Source organism: Ambystoma mexicanum, chromosome 3p (assembly GCF_040938575.1).
Source record: "Ambystoma mexicanum isolate Mex_15411 chromosome 3p, UKY_AmexF1_1, whole genome shotgun sequence".
In the NCBI taxonomy this organism is placed as follows: domain Eukaryota; kingdom Metazoa; phylum Chordata; class Amphibia; order Caudata; family Ambystomatidae; genus Ambystoma; species Ambystoma mexicanum.
In genome coordinates this window covers 346,578,221-346,601,557 of record NC_090925.1, presented here as the reverse complement: position 1 = coordinate 346,601,557, position 23,337 = coordinate 346,578,221, and the positions used below count along the sequence as shown (strand labels likewise).

Genomic DNA, 23,337 nt, shown 5'->3' with positions numbered 1-23,337 from the left:
TTGCGCAAGGCTGGCCAGGTGTGTGGGCCCACCCCGCTCTAGCTAGATGGGTTAGGAAACTCATGGGATCCTGCGAGAGATGCCGACTGAACTGCACATCCACAGGCTGCAATCCTGGTCGCGCTCTTAGTGTGTTGGTGGGGAACTCTCATTCACTTGCTTATCGCCTAACACATGGGGAGATGCAAGCCACTCACCAGTTCTGTCAGAGACCTACACTGGCCTTGTTTTTTGTCACCAAAGAGTGTCAAGGTGATGGCACCTTCACACAAGGTTATTGCGAGAGCTTACTGGCATGCCTGATCCTCTCTTGAGCAGAGTGAGATGCGTCATCCTCAAACCTAGGCGATTAGAGAGCATCTCCATTTCCCCTGATGGTCACCAAATAAAATGAGTGTGTCCCCCTTTACTAGGGCTATAGGAGAATGTTTCTGATTCTACTGTTTTCCCATATTAAAAGGGGTTTCAGCTTTACATAAGGAATGTGAGAGAGAGTGTCTGGTTCTCGTATGTGTCCGCTAACAAAAATAGAGATTATAACTAGAGTCATAACATAATTACCACCAAGATAATCCCTGAGTCATGGAGAAAATCCATTATTATGCCCATTTATAAAAAAGGGGACCGTTTGGTTGCATCCAATTACAGACCTATTTCTCTTCTTGATGCGGATGGTAAAATCTTCTCAGGTCTAATATTGGGTGAGTTAGAGAAATGGCTTGAGAGCAAAGGAATAGTACATAAACAACAGGCAGGTTTTAAGAGGAGACGATCGACCACATTGAACACCCTTATCCTTACCAGCCTTAGCACAGAGTCCTTTGTAAAGGGCAGGATGCCTCTATTTGGAGTCTGGGTAGACCTTTACCAGGCTTTCGATAATATCAACAGAAACCGGCTATGGAAAAAGCTGAAAAATTGGGGCCTCCCGGACAATCTATTGTCCATCTTAATAGAATTACATCAAAGGTCCTCACTGAGCGTTAGAATGTCTAGATCAGGGTCTTTGTCCAAGCCGGTTGTTATTGAAAGAGGAGTGCGCCAGGGATGTTTGATCGCCCCTTTTCTTTTCATCCTTTATTTGTCAGATCTGTTTCAATGGTTGAGGGGGGATTGGCTTGGCTAGTCCCAGGGTTGGAGACATGAAAATAAATTGGTTAGCCTATGCAGACAATATTGTAGTCCTAAACTACACACAAGTTGGACTGCAGACTGCCCTCTCTGAATATGCACTAATAAATGATTTGAAAATAAATCCAAATAAATAAAAAATAATCATATTCAAGCATCCGATAAAAAATTAAAACCTTTCTTATGGCAATTGGATAAATCACCAATTTCTACCTCCAAAGAAATAACTTATTTGGTGAGTCAACTTACTGCTTTTCCCACCAAACCTCATCTACTCTCGACCATTGATCTAAAAATAATGAATCTAGGATCCCAAATGAAGAACTACTCGCAATACTGCAAGTTTTCAATTCTCCCTGTCTTGAAATTTTATATTGGAAAGGTGGTCCCGATTATTATCTTTGGTTTGGAATCTAACTTCCAGGGTTTTGAGATTAACTGGGAAAAAGTCAAAGGCAAAATCTGGCAAAGAACCCTTGCACTTCCCAATTGTCTACCTATTGCTTGCATAAGATACGAGCTTGGTCTCACTTCATTGTTAGCATGGATGGAGTGGAAATGGGTTTCCATGTACAGGTCAATCTTAGATCCTCTCAAATCATCTTTATACGAGGACCTGAAAGTTTCTATGCATAACTCGAATAATTGGTTCCTGAATAAATGGAGATCAAAATGTGAGGACATACTATCTGACTCATAGTTCCATTGACATCCTGTTACAAAATCCTCTAAAAGTAAAGGAAGTAATGAAACGTATGGACTGGATTCAGACTGTAGGGAAAATGAGATCGGCTAAACTATCTTCATCTCTCACTTTAACAGATAAACCTAGGTCCTTCCTACCAACATATCTAAAGAAATCTCCTGATCCTGGTATGCGGTCAAATTTCTTGAGATTTAGACTAAATATTCTACCAATTTTGGAAATCCAGCACATTAGAGACAAAGGAAAACATCTGTCAAATGTATGTGAGAGGTGTGACGCAATGGAAATATAGACAATCTTTCATCTCTTGTCCAAATGCACAGGGACATTGAACCAGAGAGCTCAAAGAGTCTCGAGATTTATACATGGCGCTCGGTCGCTGGACTCACCCATGTTTTGGCAAAGACTCTCATCAGGAAATGAAATTTTTCTCACGGCCGAGGTGGTATATTTTCTTAAAAAACTGAACTTAATTGGAAAAGGGGAGATTGACCTCTGTGACACGTGAAAAGCGATGGAGATCCTTGTTGATTTTTTCCTTGCTTTTCTTTTTTTAACCTCTGTTTATTTTTTCCCTATTTACTCTTTTCTCCCTCTCTCCGTGTTTTTTTCCTGCTCAGTTTTGCCACTCTAAATTCCTTTTTCTTTTATGCAATTTGTACATTTTTTAAAATTGTTTCCCTGTAATCTAAATATGGAGTTTTATTGATATGTGTAAAAAGTCAAGTGGCATGCAAGTACTAAACCCACATCAAGATTTCAATTGCCTGAAGAAATATGCATTTGGATTCAGGTACTAACAGTGAAATGCTTTCCGTTAGTAATTGCTGGGCTTTGGTTAACAGCGAACCCCAGGTGCTGTTTAACATCTGTGTCCTGTTCTGACGGCAATGGCTCTGTAGGTCAGCCAGATCGAGTCAACCTAGCCCAAATTGTCAAGGAGGGGGGGCTTAAGCCCAGCCAGCTCAACGGTGTTGCACCACTACTTGTGTTTAATCCCCTGGTTACTTCAGTAATCTTCATTACCCATGAAGATTCTTCCTCGTCCCAGTACTTGTGTTTGAGGCAATTTGCCTCATACACAAGTACTGAGATGAGGTCGAGGGACATGGAGGTAATACCTGGTTTAGTTCCCTGTAATCTTAATTACTCCTAGTCTCACTCTTCCTCATTCCAGTACTTACCTATGAGGCAAGAAGTCTCATACGTAATCACTGGGACAAGGAAAAGGGATGTGGAGGTAATTCTGGGCAGAGAAGCAGATTTTGGGGTTTGGGGCAGGGGGGTGGGAGGGAGAGGGGATGTGTGGGGGGGGTGAGGGTGTTGGATGGGGATTGTGCGATAATTCGTAATGGTCATTCATGTCCAGGCTAAGCAGGCTTGCTATGTTGTATTAGTGGCTAGAGAGGTATTTTGGTGCAGCCAGTCTAGTAATTTCTTAGTTCGGCTTGATTTTTTTTTAAAACTGGATATCTCTGATAAAGCAATCCTGCTACGTGTAATTACCTGGCAAGACTGGCATTTGCGTTCTGCCAGCCTAGTCATTTCTTACTGCAGCATTGTATATTCTTCTGGGCATCTATTATAAAATAACCATGATAAGTGTTACTGCTTTGACTGGCATTTTAGTGCAACCAGTCTAGGTATGTTTAAATGTGGCCTGGTATGCTTTACAGTACTATGTTATTACGTGTCTAGACTGGTCTACATTGTGCAGCCAGTTGGATATGTTTTCATTGTGGGATGGCATTTTTTTTATAGAAAAGCATTATATTAAAGCATTAATGTTCCTGTGCACTGATGGTGACTGGCCTTTTAGCTAATTTTTCTCAGAAAGTGTGCTGTGTAATGCATTAAAACACATATTTATACATTTCTCCCAGTGCATTGTGCGGCGTACCTCTGCAGCAGCAGGTTCATGCGTATTGCCCGAAGCGTGGTAATCTAGGCCGGGCCAGAGTGTGGCGCGATCTGTAATTTGTTGCCGAGTACTCAGCATGGTTCGCAGGGGGCCCCCCACATTTTGTGTTGCACCACTGGACTGTGGCAGTGCTAGGACCAAGGGGAGCTATTTGGCCCTACAGGTAATTGAGCCTGGCTGACTAAAGAAGGACAGCCTGATAGGCTCTTTGGTGGCCTGTAAGGAAGCATGGGACATGTGAGAAAACAGATTACTTTGTAAAAGGAAACCCAAATGACTGCAGGACTGCTGGACCAATGTAGCTATATACCCTTTCTGATCAGCAGATTTGACCACCATGCTTTTCAGTATCTGGATGACTGATAGAAGCCTCGACTGTTAGGTGGTACCTGTGAGCGGAGCGCTCTGTGTGGTTACTGTTGGCAGGTTCCTTTAATGGGCAAAGATGGGCTCTCAATGCTCTATCTTCTTGTAGACTTAAGTTGCTCTTGGTGCCCCGTGACAGCCGTACAGTCTGTGGGGACAGTCCTGGAGCCTCTCATGAACTTTGGTCCAGGCTTCTGTTGGGCTGTGCATGCAAAGGTCAGCAAAACACTCTGCTTGCTGGTGCTGAAATGGACGCCAACGGGGAGATTGCAGCAACACAATCTAAACCCAGCAGGTGGGGCCTGGTGAGCAAAATGCGGGAGCATGATCGAATAGCAGAGGAAACAGTGGGGTTCAAAGTTGTAAAACCCTCACAGTGGATCAAGAAGGCGGCCTAATGTTTGGCAGTGGAGTGAAACAGTGGTGAGGTGTGCGTTTGGGAGAATTGATAGGGTCAAGGATTAGTAGCAATGAATGGCCCATGCAGAGGGATGTGTGGGCTCATTGCGAAGAGGGCCAGTGATAGGTTTACAAAAACAATTGAGATATTGGGGGCCCAGGCCATACCCACCTTCCACTGAAACCTCCCTGCACCGCACCAAGTCGGTCTTGTTGCCCACAAGAATGATGGGAATGTCCTCCGACTGTCGTATTCGCCTTAACTGGATGCGGAGCTCAGAGGCACTCTCAAAGCTGCTCCGGTCCGTGACAGAGTACACCAGGAGGTACGCATTTCCGGTTTGTAAGCTCCAGCACGCCTCGGCTCCTTCCGCCGACTAGAGAGAGAGAAAAAGAGAGAGGACTTCACCTAGGAGATAGGCCCGAGAATTGTCACATATCAAGCACTGCTTTGTACATTTGGGAACGTCCCTGGAGGGTGAGCGGACCTTGATTTCCAGGTCAGCCTGAGCGTCACATCCTCCATGAACTTTAACCCCTCACAGGCAAGCCGGCAGCACTAACAAGTGACCCCTTGCCTTCATGGACCCAATGCCGCACTTATGGCATTTGATTTCCCAGCATGCTTACTTTTTGAAGTTGCATTGTTGACTTACTGCAAAAGAATCAATTGGACTATAGCAGTACGATTCATGATTGACACAACCTTTACTTTTCAGCTCCACCGAGGGAACGTTGCACATGATTTCAAGAGACGCTTCATATCAGTGTGCCACACAACAATACATCCTTACATCTTTTTCATTGTGTATATCGGGGGCCGCCAGCCCACCGTGCAGACCCTAGGAGCGGCCCACAAAAAGGATCCCCCTAAAGGCCTAAGGCTCTTCCTCTTGATTACATTCCTTCAGAGCCAAATATCCCTTCACTAAGTATTGAAAAGAGTCCATCACGGGTCCCCTCGCTGTGGTGCACAGTAGGAAAAGAGCCAATCAAGCGTCCTCTAATTACAGTGTACAATAGGGAAAGGAGCCAATCAAGTGTCCCCTCAAAGTGGTGCACAGTAGGAACAGAGCCAATCAAGCGTCCTCTCATTACAGTGTACAATAGGGAAAGGAGCCAATCAAGTGTCCCCTCAAAGTGGTGCACAGTAGGAAAAGAGCCAATCAAGCGTCCTCTCATTACAGTGTACAATAGGGAAAGGAGCCAATCAAGTGTCCCCTCAAAGTGGTGCACAGTAGGAAAAGAGCCAATCAAGCGTCCTCTCATTACAGTGTACAATAGGGAAAGGAGCCAATCAAGTGTCCCCTCAAAGTGGTGCACAGTAGGAAAAGAGCCAATCAAGCGTCCTCTCATTACAGTGTACAATAGGGAAAGGAGCCAATCAAGTGTCCCCTCAAAGTGGTGCACAGTAGGAAAAGAGCCAATCAAGCGTCCTCTCATTACAGTGTACAATAGGGAAAGGAGCCAATCAAGTGTCCCCTCAAAGTGGTGCACAGTAGGAAAAGAGCCAATCAAGCGTCCTCTCATTACAGTGTACAATAGGGAAAGGAGCCAATCAAGTGTCCCCTCAAAGTGGTGCACAGTAGGAAAAGAGCCAATCAAGCGTCCTCTCATTACAGTGTACAATAGGGAAAGGAGCCAATCAAGTGTCCCCTCAAAGTGGTGCACAGTAGGAACAGAGCCAATCAAGCGTCCTCTCATTACAGTGTACAATAGGGAAAGGAGCCAATCAAGTGTCCCCTCAAAGTGGTGCACAGTAGGAAAAGAGCCAATCAAGCGTCCTCTCATTACAGTGTACAATAGGGAAAGGAGCCAATCAAGTGTCCCCTCAAAGTGGTGCACAGTAGGAAAAGAGCCAATCAAGCGTCCTCTCATTACAGTGTACAATAGGGAAAGGAGCCAATCAAGTGTCCCCTCAAAGTGGTGCACAGTAGGAAAAGAGCCAATCAAGCGTCCTCTCATTACAGTGTACAATAGGGAAAGGAGCCAATCAAGTGTCCCCTCAAAGTGGTGCACAGTAGGAAAAGAGCCAATCAAGCGTCCTCTCATTACAGTGTACAATAGGGAAAGGAGCCAATCAAGTGTCCCCTCAAAGTGGTGCACAGTAGGAAAAGAGCCAATCAAGCGTCCTCTCATTACAGTGTACAATAGGGAAAGGAGCCAATCAAGTGTCCCCTCAAAGTGGTGCACAGTAGGAAAAGAGCCAATCAAGCGTCCTCTCATTACAGTGTACAATAGGGAAAGGAGCCAATCAAGTGTCCCCTCAAAGTGGTGCACAGTAGGAAAAGAGCCAATCAAGCGTCCTCTCATTACAGTGTACAATAGGGAAAGGAGCCAATCAAGTGTCCCCTCAAAGTGGTGCACAGTAGGAAAAGAGCCAATCAAGCGTCCTCTCATTACAGTGTACAATAGGGAAAGGGGCCAATCAAGTGTCCCCTCACTGTGGTGCACAGTAGGAAAAGAGCCAATCAAGCGTCCTCTCATTACAGTGAACAATAGGGAAAGGGGCCAATCAAGTGTCCCCTCACTGCCTAGCTCTCAACCATTTTTGCTGCAAAGGTGGGTGAAATCACCCTATTTTGTTTTTGGTGGGTGAGACGCCCATTGGAATGAATGGGCGTGCAGGAGGCTTGGCAGGTGATTCAGCCCTTTACAAGGCGGGTGGCACCTGCCAAAAAGCGTGTCAGTTGAGAGCTATGTCACTGTGGTGCACAGTAGGAAAAGAGCCAATCAAGCGTCCTCTCATTACAGTGTACGAATAGGGAAAGGAGCCGATCAAGTGTCCCCTCACTGTGGTGCACAATAGAGACAAGAGGACTTTAGGTGTTCCTCCCACCATGGGCGTTGCTAGGGGGGGGGCTAAGGGGGCTATAGCCCCTGATCTTTTGGTTGTAGCCCCGGATAGAATCTCAGGAGCTACAGCCAAAAGACTAGCTAGCCCCCAGTCCCAACAGTTCTGACATCAGCTTAGCCCCGGGTCTTTTCCAGACCTAGCAACTCCCCTGCCTCCCACTGAGGCGCAAAATGGAGAAAAGAGGACTCTAGGTGTTCCCCTCACTGGGGTGCACAGTAGAGACAAGAGTCCTTTAAGTGTTCCGTCATTGGGGCGCACAGTAGAGAAAAGAGTCCATCAAGAGCCCCACCACTGTGGCACACAGTAGAATAAAGGACCAAACAAGGTCACCTCACTTTGGCAAACATAAGTGAAAAGAGCCCATCAAGTGTCCCCTTACTGAGGTGCACAGTAGAGAAAAGAGGACTTTAGGTGTTCCTTTCGCTGAGGTGCACAGTAGAGAAAAGAGGACTTTAGGTGTTCCTTTCGCTGAGGTGCACAGTAGAGAAAAGAGGACTTTAGGTGTTCCTTTCGCTGAGGTGCACAGTAGAGAAAAGAGGACTTTAGGTGTTCCTTTCGCTGAGGTGCACAGTAGAGAAAAGAGGACTTTAGGTGTTCCTTTCGCTGAGGTGCACAGTAGAGAAAAGAGGACTTTAGGTGTTCCTTTCGCTGAGGTGCACAGTAGAGAAAAGAGGACTTTAGGTGTTCCTTTCGCTGAGGTGCACAGTAGAGAAAAGAGGACTTTAGGTGTTCCTTTCGCTGAGGTGCACAGTAGAGAAAAGAGGACTTTAGGTGTTCCCTTCGCTGAGGTGCACAGTAGAGAAAAGAGGACTTTAGGTGTTCCTTTCGCTGAGGTGCACAGTAGAGAAAAGAGGACTTTAGGTGTTCCTTTCGCTGAGGTGCACAGTAGAGAAAAGAGGACTTTAGGTGTTCCTTTCGCTGAGGTGCACAGTAGAGAAAAGAGGACTTTAGGTGTTCCTTTCGCTGAGGTGCACAGTAGAGAAAAGAGGACTTTAGGTGTTCCCTTCGCTGAGGTGCACAGTAGAGAAAAGAGGACTTTAGGTGTTCCTCTCGCTGAGGTGCACAGTAGAGAAGAGGGCATCCTAGGTATCCCCTTAGTGCTGTACACTGTGGCAAAAAGTACTTGTTTTACGGTTAGGAAATGGTTTCAAGGAAATTATTTCTTTCGTAAAGAAGAACTATTTACATTGTATGTATGTTGAATTACTTAAAGACAATACGCAGCAGTGTCCCTTTAGCTGAAAACAGCTGTGTTTGACTGAAGAACACCTCTTTTAGGTATTAATCCCCAGGACCTTACCTCCGTTATTTGCAAAAAAGGCTTCCTGTGTGTATCAAATGTAAGGTTTACTATCATATATCTAAAACCAAATCCCCAGCTTGGTTACAGAGCCTTCTAGGGTGTGACCAAGAAGATCCGTTGGCCCTCCTCCCTTAGCTCCATTCCCAGGTCAGGGGACAGTCACCTGAGGAATCTGTGCACACCCGCTGTGCCGTGAAAGAACCTGAAGGGCCCAAAAGCCAGACCCCATATCCCTGAAAAGAAAAAAAGCCCACGGATTCATCGACAGTCAGCTTTGCACACAAGACACTTTTAAAATCCACGATGTTGCTGGTGTCCAAGATCCCACGTAGGATAAGGATCCAGTTCATGCGTGTGGTGTGTTTCCAGCGTGCAGTTGTGTGGCGGTATTTGCCATGCAAATGATACAATCTTACCAATCCTTTGCATATTGGTGAACTGTTCTTTTTGCGGGTGATACATAGTTGCCATTTTGCAGATAAGGATTCCTTTAACATGCAGAAGGATTACAAAGACTATCACACACAGTACACATGCAGTCAGGTACAGTGCACACTTCACACACAAACACGCACAGGACAGGCAACAGCACTGCATGCTTCCCTTTCACATCGAAAAAGTACAGTACAGGCAGTGCAGAAGCAGTTCAAATGTCCCACATACGCAAACCACACAGACCATATGTACAGTAAAATGAGTTACAATGCAAGTGTCAGGGTGGTCAAGGAGGGTCCTCTTTGTTAGGAGGGATTCATGTTGCGCACACCATATTGATGACGGGGGGGATGGCAGCAAAACTGGGATAGTGTTGCAAATCCATATGAATTGAATGGAATTAATAATATGTTACTTATAGTATTACAATTATTTAGACTGTATACATATTAGGTCTTCACACATAGAAAGATACAATATTAAAACTGCAATTGCAACATGAACACAAATCCATACAATGGGGTGCTTTTTTCCATGGTTAGTTGTTACACAGACATTCTAAAGTAGCAGGGACATTCTTGATGGAAAACAGAATTAGATACCTAGTAATAAGGTCGTATGAACAGGGCAAGGTTCACAGGCCTTGCCAGGGTCCGGCGGTTACGTTTTTTTCCAGGTCATCATAGGCTGTATGGTGCCACATAACTTAGAAAGTCTTTTAAATGCTAAATATGTTATAAACACAGTTATCAGTTAATCATTTTTAATGGTAGTATGCCAACACATGTTTCGACCTTCCCATGCGGTCTTCTTCAGGGCTACAAAACCATAACAAATCAATTTCAGACATTACCAAAGAATAGTAATTCCATCAATTTTTCATCGATTCCACCACATAGATAAAATATATTGCCACATGTGTTGCAGAAGAAAACAAGAGGAGGAATAGAACAAACTGTCATACATATATACCCCTATATAATTATTTGAACCTTAACCTTTCACCTTTACCATGTTATACATATATTTATTCATTTATTTTGCATTTATATAGCGCACCTAACCGGGAGGCATCTAGGCGCTTATCTTACATAGTCATACAAAGGGTTGCACATAGTGTGAAAATTGATTTGCACATATTTGTACAGTTTCAGGTATAAACATTGACATAACAATTTTGTACTGTTACACGTGTACATGTGTGATACAGATGAGGGATGTGATCATTAGATTACAAAGCATGATTACATAGGTTGGTAGCAAGGCCCTGTGTGAAAAGGTGTGTCTTCAGTTGTTTGTGAATTTCCATAAGGAAGTTTCGTCTCTAAGATTGGTAGGCAAGGCGTTCCAATGTTTTGCAGCTAGTGTGGGGAAGCTGCCGCCTCCTGCTTTGGGCAAGTAGAATCTCGGTGTAGCTAGTAGGTTCTTATTGGCTGAGCGGATGTTCCTGACAGTCTGGGATCTAACTATTTGGTCTGCAAAATAGGTGGGTGCTATTTTATTTAAGCATTTATGAGTAAAGGTTAGGGTTTTAGATTTAGTACGTTCCTTGGTTGGTAGCCAATGTACATCTTGTCTAATCTTAGAGATATGGGTAGTTTTTGGAATGCTGAAAGCCGCCCTGAGGGTGTTATTTTGAAGTACTTTGAGCTTTTTAATGTTTTGAGTCTTCGTGCCGGCATACAAGGCGTTACAGTAATCTAATCTGGACAGTATTTGGGCTCTGTCCAGCATCATGCTGCTGTCTGTAGACAAGGATGGTTTGCAGGCATCGATGAGTTTACAGGTATATGCTGTTGCAGACGCTGTAGCATTTACTTGTTTATTCAGAGTGAGTGATGAGTCCAGGAAGAAACCAAGGGTTTTTACTTATTTGGCAACTTTAAAGAGGTTGCCATCAATAGTGAAGGTTTTGAAGGCGTTGTTTAGTTTGGCAATACAGAGTTGTGAACCTAAGAGGAGCAGCTCCGTCTTATCGTCATTAAGGCAAAGGCCATGGTGTGCCATCCAGGCTTGAACAGTTAGGTAGATGGCCTTGAGGGTATCTGAGTCAATGCTGTGATCGCCAGTGATAGGGATGAGGATCTGGGTCGCATCTGCATAGTTGGTGTAGGTGACACCCAGGTCGTCGAGGTGGTCGAAGAGGGGTTTGGCAAATACATTGTAGAGCGTTGGGGAGATGCAATACCCTTGTGGAACCCCGCACATGACCAGTGAGGGAGGAGCTTCAGCAGTGGAGGAGACGACCCTCATAGTTCTATCCGACAGGAATTATTGGATCCATTGGATGGCATTGGGGGAGAAATTGGCAGCTGAGGCTAGGTGATTGCAAATGATCTTGTGGTCCACAAGATCAAATGCTGCAGAGAGATCTAGTAGGAGCAATAATGCTAGCTTCCCTTTATCTATTAGATCATCCATTTGGATTTTTACGTCCAGTGGGGCAGTTTCCGTCCCGTGTCGGGGTCGGAATCCAGATTGTCTAAGACCAAGGAGATTGTTAGTCTCTAGGTAACTTTGTATTTGCAAGTATGTGGCTCTGTCTAATATTTACAGAAGGAAGGGTACTGTGGTAATAGGACGGTAGTTTGTAGCTATGTCAGGGTCCAGAGATGTTTTTTTTGAGGAGCGATAGTACCCATGCATTTTTAAGATCCAATGGGATCATGTTGTTAGTGAAAAAGGCATTGATTAGGTTTGTGATGAATGGTGTGAGTTCAGTGGCACATTCCTTAATGACTGTGGCTGGGCAAGGGTCGTCTTGACACCTGGAAGATCTAAGGCTGTTGATAATTCTGAGGACTTCTTTGTTGCTGACAGTCTTAAATTCAAATTGGGGTGTAGTGCAAGTAATGATAGTGGTACTAGGTAAGGGGTCTTGTTTGTGACATATGGGTAGTCATTTTTTTGGCTTAAATTTTCTTTTGAAGTAGAATTATTTTGTTGGATAGAGCATTCTGGATATTTGAGCACCACAGGATGTCTTTGCTAAAGACTTCTACCTGTGGTACTGAGGTCTCCAGTTCTCTAAGTATGACAAAGAGTTCTTTAGTTTTAGATTTTGCATTTCTAATTCTGTCATTATAGGAAGTGCTTTTTGGCGATTTGGGCCGCTTGTTTGTAGTCAAGCGCAGCTGCCTTATATTTAGTTTTGTTGAGATCACCAGGCTGTTTTAGCCAGGTGGATTCTGCTTGTCTTTTGACATTGTGCAGAGTTTTTAGGGCTGGTGTGAACCAATAATTAAGATGTGCTGCTGGCTTGGCTTTTCGCTTGGAAAGCGGTGCTAGCTTGTCTGTAGCTGAGAGTACTGTTTGGTTGTACAATTCAACCATTATGGTCGGGTCTTTTGTGGTTAAGTTAGGTGACAGGATAGGCTGTAGCAGTGGAAGTATATTGTTGGCTGTGTTATTCTGTTTGTTTCTAGATAGGGCAGCAGGTACCAATTGGGCAGGCCTAGTGGGTTTGGGTTTTGTGTTAACTGTGAAGGTAATGAGGTGGTGGTCTGACCAGAGGCAATGGGAGCTTGATGTGATGTCTGTGTTGCAGTTATGGTCCGCTAGCCAGTCAAGGGTGCAGCCTTTGATATGTGTGGGGTTCTGTATTCGGTGTGAGAAGCCAGAGGTTGAGATCATGTTGGCCATCGAGAGGGCATTCTTATCGGACGGGTCGTTGAAACCTAGATTGAAGTCTCCCATAATAATTGTCCGAGTGCCAGGTTTAGTATTAGTTGAGAGAAGTTGGGCTAGATCATTTTCCAGAGAGAGGATCGGGCCTGGTGGTCTTTAGAGTAAGTGGATGTCCAGGGTGGCCGTGGCTGATGAGGTCATTTTTATTGACAGTAGTTCCCTGGATGGTATGAAGGTAGATGGGACAGTTCTAATGTTGACAGTGTTTTTTGCGATTATGGCTACTCCGCTTCTTTTAGCAATGGGTCTATCCATTCTGAATATGGTGTAGTTGTTAGGTACGGCTAAGGCAAGTGCTGGGCCCGCTGCTACATGGAGCCAGGATTCAGTGATGACTATGAAGTCAAGGTTCCGTGTGACAATAGTGTTACAATTTCTAGGGCGTGGGCCGGTAAGGATCTGGCGTTTATGAGGGCGCTTTGTATGAATTGGTTTTTTTGCTCGCACTATTTTGTGAACTGTTCAGCACAGTTTTATTAGGTGACATTAGACAGGTCTGTGGGTTAGATTTAGGTTGGGATTTTCTTTTGTTTGTGGTTAGGTGTGGCATATCAGGCATGTGGCGAGTGTGGCGATTGATCATCGTGGTATGGTGAACACCTGTTCTATAGGCAAGGAAACTGTTCCTTGTTAGTAGGGTAGGGGCGAAAGTGACCATGCAGTTGCTATCCTGCCAGGTCTTGGTAGTGTGACTCGGGTTTCTACGTGGTGGTAGGCATGGGCGACTAATTCCTGTGGATGTGGACATAACAGTTCTAGCCTTAGGTTGACTGGAAGTGAAGGTTGTGTTGACCTGCCCAGGGTTAAGGGGTAGGTACTGAGCAGGTGGTAGGAATCGCTTAGGTGCTATTACGTTGGAGACAAGGAGGTGGTGAGACATTGCAAGCATAAGGAGGACTCTGGCCCAGGTCTGATTGTTAGGGCAAGGTTCCTGGCAGTTTTTAGCTGTGAGCAGTGGGGAGGTAGGCATGATATCAGTGCAGTCTAACCTACTACTAGTATCAGGATCAGAATCAATTGTAAAGCATGTTGATACACAGTAGGAAACGTTTAAGGGAGTCAGCATCAACTGCATAACATATTCATACTCCATAGGAAACGTTTAGGTATCAGCATCAATTGAACAGCATTTTCATACTCAATAGGTAGCGTTGAAGGTATCAGCATCAATTGAACAGCATGTTCTTACACAATGGGAAGCGTTTAGGTAACAGTCAGTTGAACAGCATGGTGTGGGCTACCTGTCAATGTAATACAGTGATTGTTCGAGGATCCACCAGTAGAAGATGGATCATATATCCCCTATACAGTGCTTGGACCCTTCACCTTTACCATGTGTTCACCACAACCAAGTATCACTGCGTGCGTGCCTTCATGAATTAATTATGTCCTACACCTATCAACAAGATGGTGTCCGGTCAAAGTTTCGAATCAAAAGGGTCGAATGCCCTTTTGATCGAAACCAAAAGGATCGAAAATAAAAGGGTCGAATTCTTTTTATTTTTTTATTTATATTTTTTTGTTTGGTATGTGGAAATAAGTTTTTTTAAAGGAGAAAACGTGGCGTTGGGCGGGAACCACCCCATAAAAAAAAGAAAAAAAAATTCGACCATTTTTTTCGGTCCTTTTGGTGTCAAAAAAAAGGCATTAGAGCCTTTTGTTTTCGAACCTTTAACCTAGAACCCAACAAGACCACACAAGTCTCAACCAGCTCCTTTATAAAGTCAAAACCACACTATTCTTTACCGTTTCTTGATCCTTACCGCATTCAAGCTCTATAAGAATGTTTCAACCTCCCTGCATGAGAAAAAAAATAAAGCAACGACCAAAATACTACTTCCGCTATCATCCCATCTGGCACCCGCCCCAGAAAAACCAAAGAAGAAAGAGAAGGTAACACCCCATTTACACAACAAATATAATGGTCACCCCTTTACCTTACTAGCTCCAGCCGACTATGCATCTCCCTTCTGATTTCCATACACTTGTGTGCTCATTGATTCATCATTCAAAAAATTCTTCAATACCTGCAACATGATTCAAAAGCGCCATCATTACCTCTAATGTTTGTGGCCACTTCCCATACTTCCCCAGAGCTTCGCCTTATGGGGACTTTAAAGTATTTTTAGCAGCACACAACAAAATATACTCATCACGCGCGCCTCGATGCTAATGCTGGATTAGGCACGACAAAACAGATTGAGAGCCTGCCAAACCCAAGCAAGCAAGTTCCCCCCACATCTTTGTCCCCAGCAGTTCTCGTCCTTGTAGCTAGTCATTATAGACCATACCGAACATCCTCACGTCTCACTTACTGATTCTTGTGAGCGATCGCGCTCCAGAGTCCAATGGCTCGACCTGCGGCAGTCAGCATGTATTGTATGTCAGTTACCCATGAGAGAGGAAGCCTGTCCATTGGTAGCCTGGTTTCTATCCCTGGTTACCATGCCGACACGGAATGCAGCCGCCATAACATTTCTAGCATCCCACGTCCTCCAAGGAAATCTTAATAGATTTGCAGATACAAATCTATACAATGCCATTACTTGACCAACCTTCATAACGTGCCTTTTAACATTCCTGCTTGTTTTAGCATTCACCTACTTAAATGCCCCACTCACATTTATGTATATCCTATTGCCATAACGACACGGCACGTATTTTCCTACCTTATCTAAACTGCTCCCCCTTCAAATCACCCTCACATATGATGTGCCTTTCACCTTTAATCCTGAGCTCCCCTAAAACAGATTTACTTCAAGTTGCACTCACATTTATTGTGACTTACACCGTCAAACATGACCTTACCACAGGGGAAATCTCCATTACCCATAACATTTAATGTGCCTTGCACCACCAGTCCTAACTTCTATTAGAGCACACCTACTTCAAATTGCCCTCACATTGATTGAGACTTGTGCCACTACTCGTGCCCTTATTTTACTTCGCAGGATAAATCTCCACTACCCATGGTGTGCACACACTGAACCCATTCTGGCGAACATATGGGGCCAGCCGTTGGATAACAAATAGTACATACAGTTCTTCCCATACCTCCTTCCACTCAACATAAGAAAGCATCCTAATGGACCCCAAGGGCCGGTGTTTAGTTGATATCTAATTTACAGAGTATTTTATTTAAATAAACCTCCTTCCACTGAACCTTAATGGCCCATCCACACGATGCCACCCACATTGATTGAAACTTGGCTCTTTTTTCAAAAAGGCCCACATCTCGTGCTCGTTATTTAAACCATGTGTAAAGCTTCTATATTTACAGATTAACTGAGCTTCAACTCTCCTTAATACTCTCTCCCTGGATCCCCCCTCTTGGGTCTCCAGGAATTGTCAAAAGTCCAATGAATCTTAGATCCTCTTTTCTGTCCAGCTGATCTTGCTGCACCCAATGTAGGGATAATGGTAATCTTAGATCCTCCTTCCTTAGTGCGGACATTTGCTCACCATTCCGGACCCTAGTATAGTCCACATGGACATGTGATTGCATACGCTACATATTTTGTTTTACAGTTGATAAATTCACTTTTTACCAAAGCTTCTTTAATATTGATCACCACATTCGTACACGTGTTTGTATATTGGCATATCTTGCACGTTGCACATTTAAAAAAAACCTTCAATGCATTCTTAAGCCACATTTCTGATCTCTTCACAGGTTTAAGAAATGAAGGACACAATTTATTCTTAAGTATCAGTGCTTTAGTGAACACCATATCCAGTCTCTTGGATATGTATTGCTATAGATCTGACTCTAAAATCAGGATTCCCCAGTGTTTATGCTAAATTTTTAATAGCTTACTGTTATCACTGGAGTGATGTGTCACCATCCTAACAGTTCTCACGTATTGGGTTCCGCAATCCCTTGGGTTGCAAAAGATACTTCCTATTCATTGTCAAACCTTTGTTTTTTACTTTCGACAGGATGTCACTCGGGTACCCCCTCTTAACAAATGTTGCCTCCAAATGTTTACGTTCACTCTCAAATTATGTCGTTTCCTTACAATTTCTATGTGTCCGGATATACTCTCCTACAGATAAATTCCTGATAACACTGGACGTATGGCAACTTGTAGCCAGAAGTACCAAGTTAACTTCCGTGGACTTCCTGAAGGTACTCGACATGATATTATTATCTTTCACATAACAATGTATGTCCAAGAAATCAATCTCCAGTGGGTGCGAGCACATCGTGAACCCTAAACCAAATGTATTATCATTCAGGTACTGTACAAACTCAACTAACTTGGAAACATTCCCCTGCCAAATCATGAAAACATCATCTATGTACCTGACCCACAACTTAATTTTGGATCTATATTCTGTCTCAGAATACACATAAACGTCCTCAAAATACCCCATAAAGAGGTTGGCCAGAGATGGGAGTAATTGGCCCCCTTGGCCACTCCCCTTGTTTGTTTATACAGAATGTTGTTAAACAGAAGTTTTTTTTTTATGTAGAGTAAAATCTAACAGTTCCTTCAACAATACTGTATGTAAATAATATGAAGCAGATCTGCTTGCATAAATGTACTCTACTCTCTTAATAGCCATATCCTGTTTAATGGACGTATATAGTGACTTCACATCTAATGTAACCAAGATAAAATCATCCATCCATACAAGAGTTTCCAAAGTTTGCAAAAACTGCATGGTATTTCTCAGAAACACTGGCAACTTTGGTACTTCTTTTCTTATAATGCTGTCTATATATTTTGAATACTTTTCAGTCACCCAACCAATTCCACTTCCAATAGGCCTTCCCCCAGGTATCTCATCAAAGACCTTGTGGACCTTCGGCAGAAAATAAATTGTTGGAGTTCTTGGTTTGGACGTTGTTAAAAACGTCTTGTCTTCATCTGTAAGGAGACCAGTTCTCACTCATTTGAGAATTAGGTCCCCAGATTCTCTCATTATCGCTGCAAAAATGTCAGGTGTAACTTGCATAACATCCTGGTGTATTCAAATGTAATTCTGCCATTGCTATATAATCACAGCGATTCATGATTACCACATTCCCCACTTTGTCCACCTGCTTGATAATGTTTGTATTAATATCCTTAAAAACTTTCAAGGCTTGCCTTTCTAACTTTGTCAAGTTATGACGTACAGTGCAAGCTTTAGAGTCCATTTGGAGTTCTCTCAACAAATCGATATTGGAAAACGTGTCCTCCTCTTCCAAGCTCCTTAATAGGTGTATTTCCTCAATATACAAAATTAGTCGATCACTATCAGGTTCCTGTCTATTTACCCTTATACATTTTCAAAGTTTGCTGATGAAAGTATTTCTTTAGTTTGAGTTTTCTAACAAACAAAGAGATCCATTTGAATAGTTACCCAATCACTCCTATTCGTGCGAGCAAATGATAGCCCTTTGTTCAAAAATGATCCCTAAATAGTAGTCAAACCTCTATGAGAAAGGTTCATTACAAGGTTCACGGCTTTAGCGGACGTTGCTGCTTGTGCATCCAAGATCTCGTGATTCTTGCTTGCCGATCTGTGTCTACCTCCTCTGACTCCTCTCCCACCTGTACAGCCTCGTTTGACCTAGGCTTGGTTATGGTACTTATGGCAAGTGGATCTCGAAACCTTACCCACTAGCTGTTTTCCTTGAAATTGCCTTTCTTTATTCTCCTGTGCTGTTCTAACAAAAAGTCTTCTTTGACAGGGCCCCCTTATTTATTATTATTTTTTTTTATTTATTTGAATTTGTATAGCGCACAGCTGCCCTGGGGAATTGTGGCGCTGTTACAGAATGCTTGCTTAATACAGACTTACATAAGAGGAGCAGCAATGCAAAACAATAATGACAATCGTAGGAAAAATATGCATTCATTGGTTACAGTGGAACAGCATAACAGGCCTGTAAGAGTGTTGCAGGTTACAGAGAAGCGACATGATTAGTTGAACAGTTTGGTTTTCAGCATTTTACAGGCGACTGTGTAGGATTTTTCATTTCTGAGTGCAGTGGGGATGGCATTCTAGTTTTTTGGAGCTAAGTGTTCAAAGCTGGAGCCTCCTGCCTTTGACCTTTTGAAGGAGGGGACATAGATCTGGTTAGAGAGATGCGCTCTAGTAGGTCTGGATGAGGGGTTGAGGGTGATCCTTTCCGATAGATAGGGGGGGCGTTAAGTGATAGGCACTTATGCGTAATGGCCATGGTTTTAAAGAGAATGCATTCTTTAACCGGTAGCCAGTTTGCATCTTTCCTTGCCTGTGAGATGTGTACCCTTTTTGGAATGCTCAATGCTGCTCTGAGGGCATTGTTTTGTGTGACTTGAAGCTTGTTAAGGTTTTTGGCAGAGGTGCCTAGGAAGAGGGCATTACTGTAGTCAAGCTTGGTGCTGACTATGGCTCTGGCAATTCATAGGCAGTTTTTGGTTGACAGGAATGGCTTGACCGCGTTGATAATCTTTGTGCTGAGGGCAGAGGAGGAGGCTATGGCACTGACCTAGTGTGTCATAGATAAGGAGGAGTCAAGGTACACTCCTAAGGTTTTTACTGCTGATGAAGCAGTGATAGTGATATTGTCAATGTTGAAAGTGCTATATTGGGGGGAGAGTTTATTGAGCGTTTCTTGGTGCCTACAACGAGGATCTCTGTTTTATCTCCATTCAGACAAAGGCCATTGGGTGCCATCCATGTTTCGATGGCTGTGTAGATATTAGTTAAGGCCGCAGCGTCTCGTTCATAGATGCTGGTTAGGGGGAGTAGGACTTGTGCGTCGTCTGCATAGTTTGTGTAGGCTATGTCACGCTGATCCAAGTCATTGAAGAGAAGGAGGGTGAAGATGTTGTACAGGGTGGGTGCAGTACATGATCCTTGTGGGACTCCACAGTGTATAGTAGTGGGAGAGGCACACACAGAGTCAGATAAGACTCTCATGAGTCTTCCTTTGAGGAAGGACGCAATCCATGCTGTGGCTTGCGGGGAGAAGTGGGCAGCATTTATTAGTTGCTTGTCGAGAATATCGTGGTAGACGAGATCAAAGGCAGCCGACAGATCAAGCAGGAGGAGAAGTGCTGGTTTGTCTTTGTCCATAATGTCGCCCAGTTGGATTTTGAGATCAAGTAGGGCAGATTCTGTCCCATGGCCTGGGCGGAATCCATATTGCCTTTTGCCTAAGATCTTGTTTTCTTCTAGGAATTGCCGGATTTGCATATATGCCACTTTATCCAAGATTTTAAGCAAGAATGGGACAGTGGTGATGGGCATGTAGTTGTTCGCTATTTCAGGGTCCAGTGAGGTTTTTTTTAGAAGTGGGAAAACCCATGCTTCTTTTAAGCTGTCAGGAACTGTATTGGCTTTGAAGGACGCGTTGAGGAAAGTCTTTAGAAAAGGGGCAAGGGTTTCTGCAAAGTCTTTGACTAGTTTGGCTGGGCAGGCATTTCCTTTACAATTTGATGGCCTGATTTTGTTGACAATATCTATAACTTCAGACTCAGTAAATTCCCTAAAAAAGAAGGGTTTCATCTTGTCTGTGGTGACCTTGCTGTCATGGTGGGATGCTAAAATGATATGTTTAGAGGTTTTTATGATGCTCATGGAATTTATTTTGCAAGAGCTCAATTTTATTTAGCAAGGCTGTTTGTACACTGGTACACCATGCTTTGTCTTTGACAATCTCTTGTGATTTGGTGGCTGGAGTGGATAGTTCTTTAAAGATGGCAAAGAGTTCTTTCATCTCGGAGGTGGCATTGGTGATTCTGTCCTTGTAGGAAGAGGATTTGGCTGTCATTATGGCTTTCTTGTATTGAGTGGCCAGAGTCTTGTAGGTGGATAATGCGGATCCTGTTTTTGGGCAAGTAGTTATTTTAATTCTGCGGAGAACCAAAAATTGGAGTGTTTTATTCTTTTTGCTTTGTTACTTTGTAGTGGTGCTATGGTGTCGACAGCTGTTTTCAGCATTGTGTTATAGACGTCCGCCAGCACCGATGGGCCTGAGGAGGTTGGAAGGTTGAGTGCTAGAGAGTCTAAGTGGGGGACGATCTTTTCTTTAGCAAGGTTCCATGCACTTCTGGCTAACGCAGGTGGGATGGGACTGAGAGTTTTGGGTGTGTTTACGCAGGTCGGAATGAAGAAATGTATACAGTGATGGTCAGACATTGGGTAGGGGTCTTGTATCTTGCGTCTATATCACAGTTGTGTTCTACTACCCAGTTAAGAGTGCATCCATTGCTATGGGTGGGTGTGAGGATTTTTTGGTGGAAACCAAGCTCCTGTAACGCTTGTGCCAGGGCTTTGGAAGGTCTATCTTTCTGGTCATTAAGACCCAAATTAAAGTAATCTAGGAGAACAGTTTTTGTGGAGGTTTTAAGGTTTTCCCCTAGGAGGTGGATGAGGTTATCATGGAAGTCCACTATTGGACCTGGTGGGCGGTAGGCTACGTGGATGGTGAGGGTGGTGTTGGGGGAGATAGAGATGTTAACTGCGACGGAATCGATATTCACCCCGAGGTTTGAGGAGGTTTGTCTGACCGTTAGGCAATCTTTGACTATGATGGCTACACCCCCACCTTTAGATGTGTGTCTATCTTGCCTATAGATAGAGAGTTCTTGTGGGAGGGATAGTGAAAAAGCAGGACCAGCGGCTTCATGGAGCCAGGTCTCCTTATTCGCTAAGATATTAATGTTGAGATTGGCTTCCGCCATCCTCTGCCATCCTCCGTCACCTCAGGATCACTTTCCCTTGACTGATTTGGACCCTCTCATCATACTTAGTCTAAAAATTATAAACTCTATCGGCTCGGTAATCGCGTTCGTCTCAGAAGAATTTTTGCGCTTGCTGTAATTTCACCTTATTCTGGTGTGCTTCAAAATCTAAAACATCTTTTTATAATTTGTATCCACTGTGGCTGGTACAGCATTCATGGTTTCTATCTCTTTTTTTACTTCATCTATTTGAGTAACTACTCTGCTATGCTCTCTGGTTGCGTGTTCTATCAGCAATAGAATCATATTAATGGAACTCTGATTGAGATTTTTCTCCCATTTCTCTGCTAGATCAAGGTCTTCTGGATTAGAAAAGTCTGGAAAGATTAACACACTCAATCCCCTTGGGATTTTCTGAGGTATAAGGTTGATAGACCAGAACCTGATAGTGATCTACTCATTTCAGATATTGATGATATACACCTATTAAGGAGATTGGAAGAGGAGGACATGTTTTCCAATATCGATTTGTTGAGAGAACTCCAAATTGACTCTAAACATTTGACCAATATTGAGACGAAGGATAAATCTCGGTTTATTCCCTTTCTAGGTACTGAGAATGCAATATAATTGTTCCAACAAGCAGTAATTAGAGATATTCATGATTTGATCAACAAAAATGAGCTTGTAACTGTACCTCATAACTTGACAAAGTTAGAAAGACAAGCCTTGAAAGTTTTGAAGGAGGATAATACAATCATTATCAAGTAGGCGGACAAAGGGGTGAATGTGGTAATCATGGATGGGGATGATTATATAGCAATGGCAGAATTACATTGGACCAGGATGTTATGCAAAAGTTAAACCTGACATTATTGCAGAGATAATGAGAGAATCTGGGGACCTAATTCTCAAATGAGTGAGAACTGGTCTCCTAACAGATGAAGAGAAGACGTTTTTAACAACGTCCAAACCAAGAACTCCAACGATTTATTTTCTGCCGAAGGTCCACAAGGTCTTTGATAAGAGACCTGGGGGAAGGCCTATTGGAAGTGGAATTGGTTGGGTGACTAAAGTATTCCATATATCTAGAAAGCATTATAAGCAAAGAAGTACCAAAGTTGCCTGCTTTTCTGGGAGATATCATGCCGGTTTTGCAAACTTTGGAAACTCTTGTATGGATGGATGATTTTATCTTAGCTACATTAGATGTGAAGTCACTGTATACGTCCATTAAACATGATATGGCTACTAGGACAGTAGAGTACATTTATGCAAGCAGATCTGCTTTGTATTTCTGACATACAGTAATGTTGAAGGAACTGTTAGATTTTACTCTACGTAATAAAATTTTTCTGTTTAACAACATTCTGTATAAACAAACAAGGGGAGTGGTCATGGGGGACAATTACACCCATCTCTGGCCAACCTCTTTATGGGGTATTTTGAGGATGTTTATGTGCATTTTGAGACATAATATAGAACCAGGATAAGTTGTGAGTCAGGTACATAGATGATGTTTTTATAATTTGGCAGGGGAATGTTTCCAAGTTAGTTGAGTTTGTACAGTAACTGAATGATAATACATTTGGTATAGAGTTCACGATGCACTCACACCCACTGAGATTGATTTCTTGGACATACTGTCAGGAATCGAGGGTGGAAGCTGTGGGATCGATGGACGCTCTAGTCCTCACCCATCATGGCTGCCTCCACTATAAATCTAGGCCCCGCCTCCAGCTCGGCGCGTTGTATCTGTGTATTGCCTACACTTCTACCAGCGCTCAGAGTTGCTTGTAACTTTCTTTCCGAGTTTTCCTTCACGCTCTCGTTTTCGGCGTGAGCTTGTTTTTTCTCCTGTATCCC

General features: G+C 43.4%; 1 protein-coding gene across 1 annotated transcript in view; it reads right to left on the bottom strand.

The window, feature by feature from the left end:
• The window catches only part of REM1 (RRAD and GEM like GTPase 1), a 54,125-nt gene that overhangs the window by 5,243 nt on the left and 25,545 nt on the right, over positions 1–23,337 (bottom strand). The window contains exon 4 of the mRNA XM_069650964.1: positions 4,696–4,900. Coding sequence (XP_069507065.1) covers positions 4,696–4,900 — 205 coding nt within the window. The remainder of the gene's footprint in view (positions 1–4,695; positions 4,901–23,337) is intronic.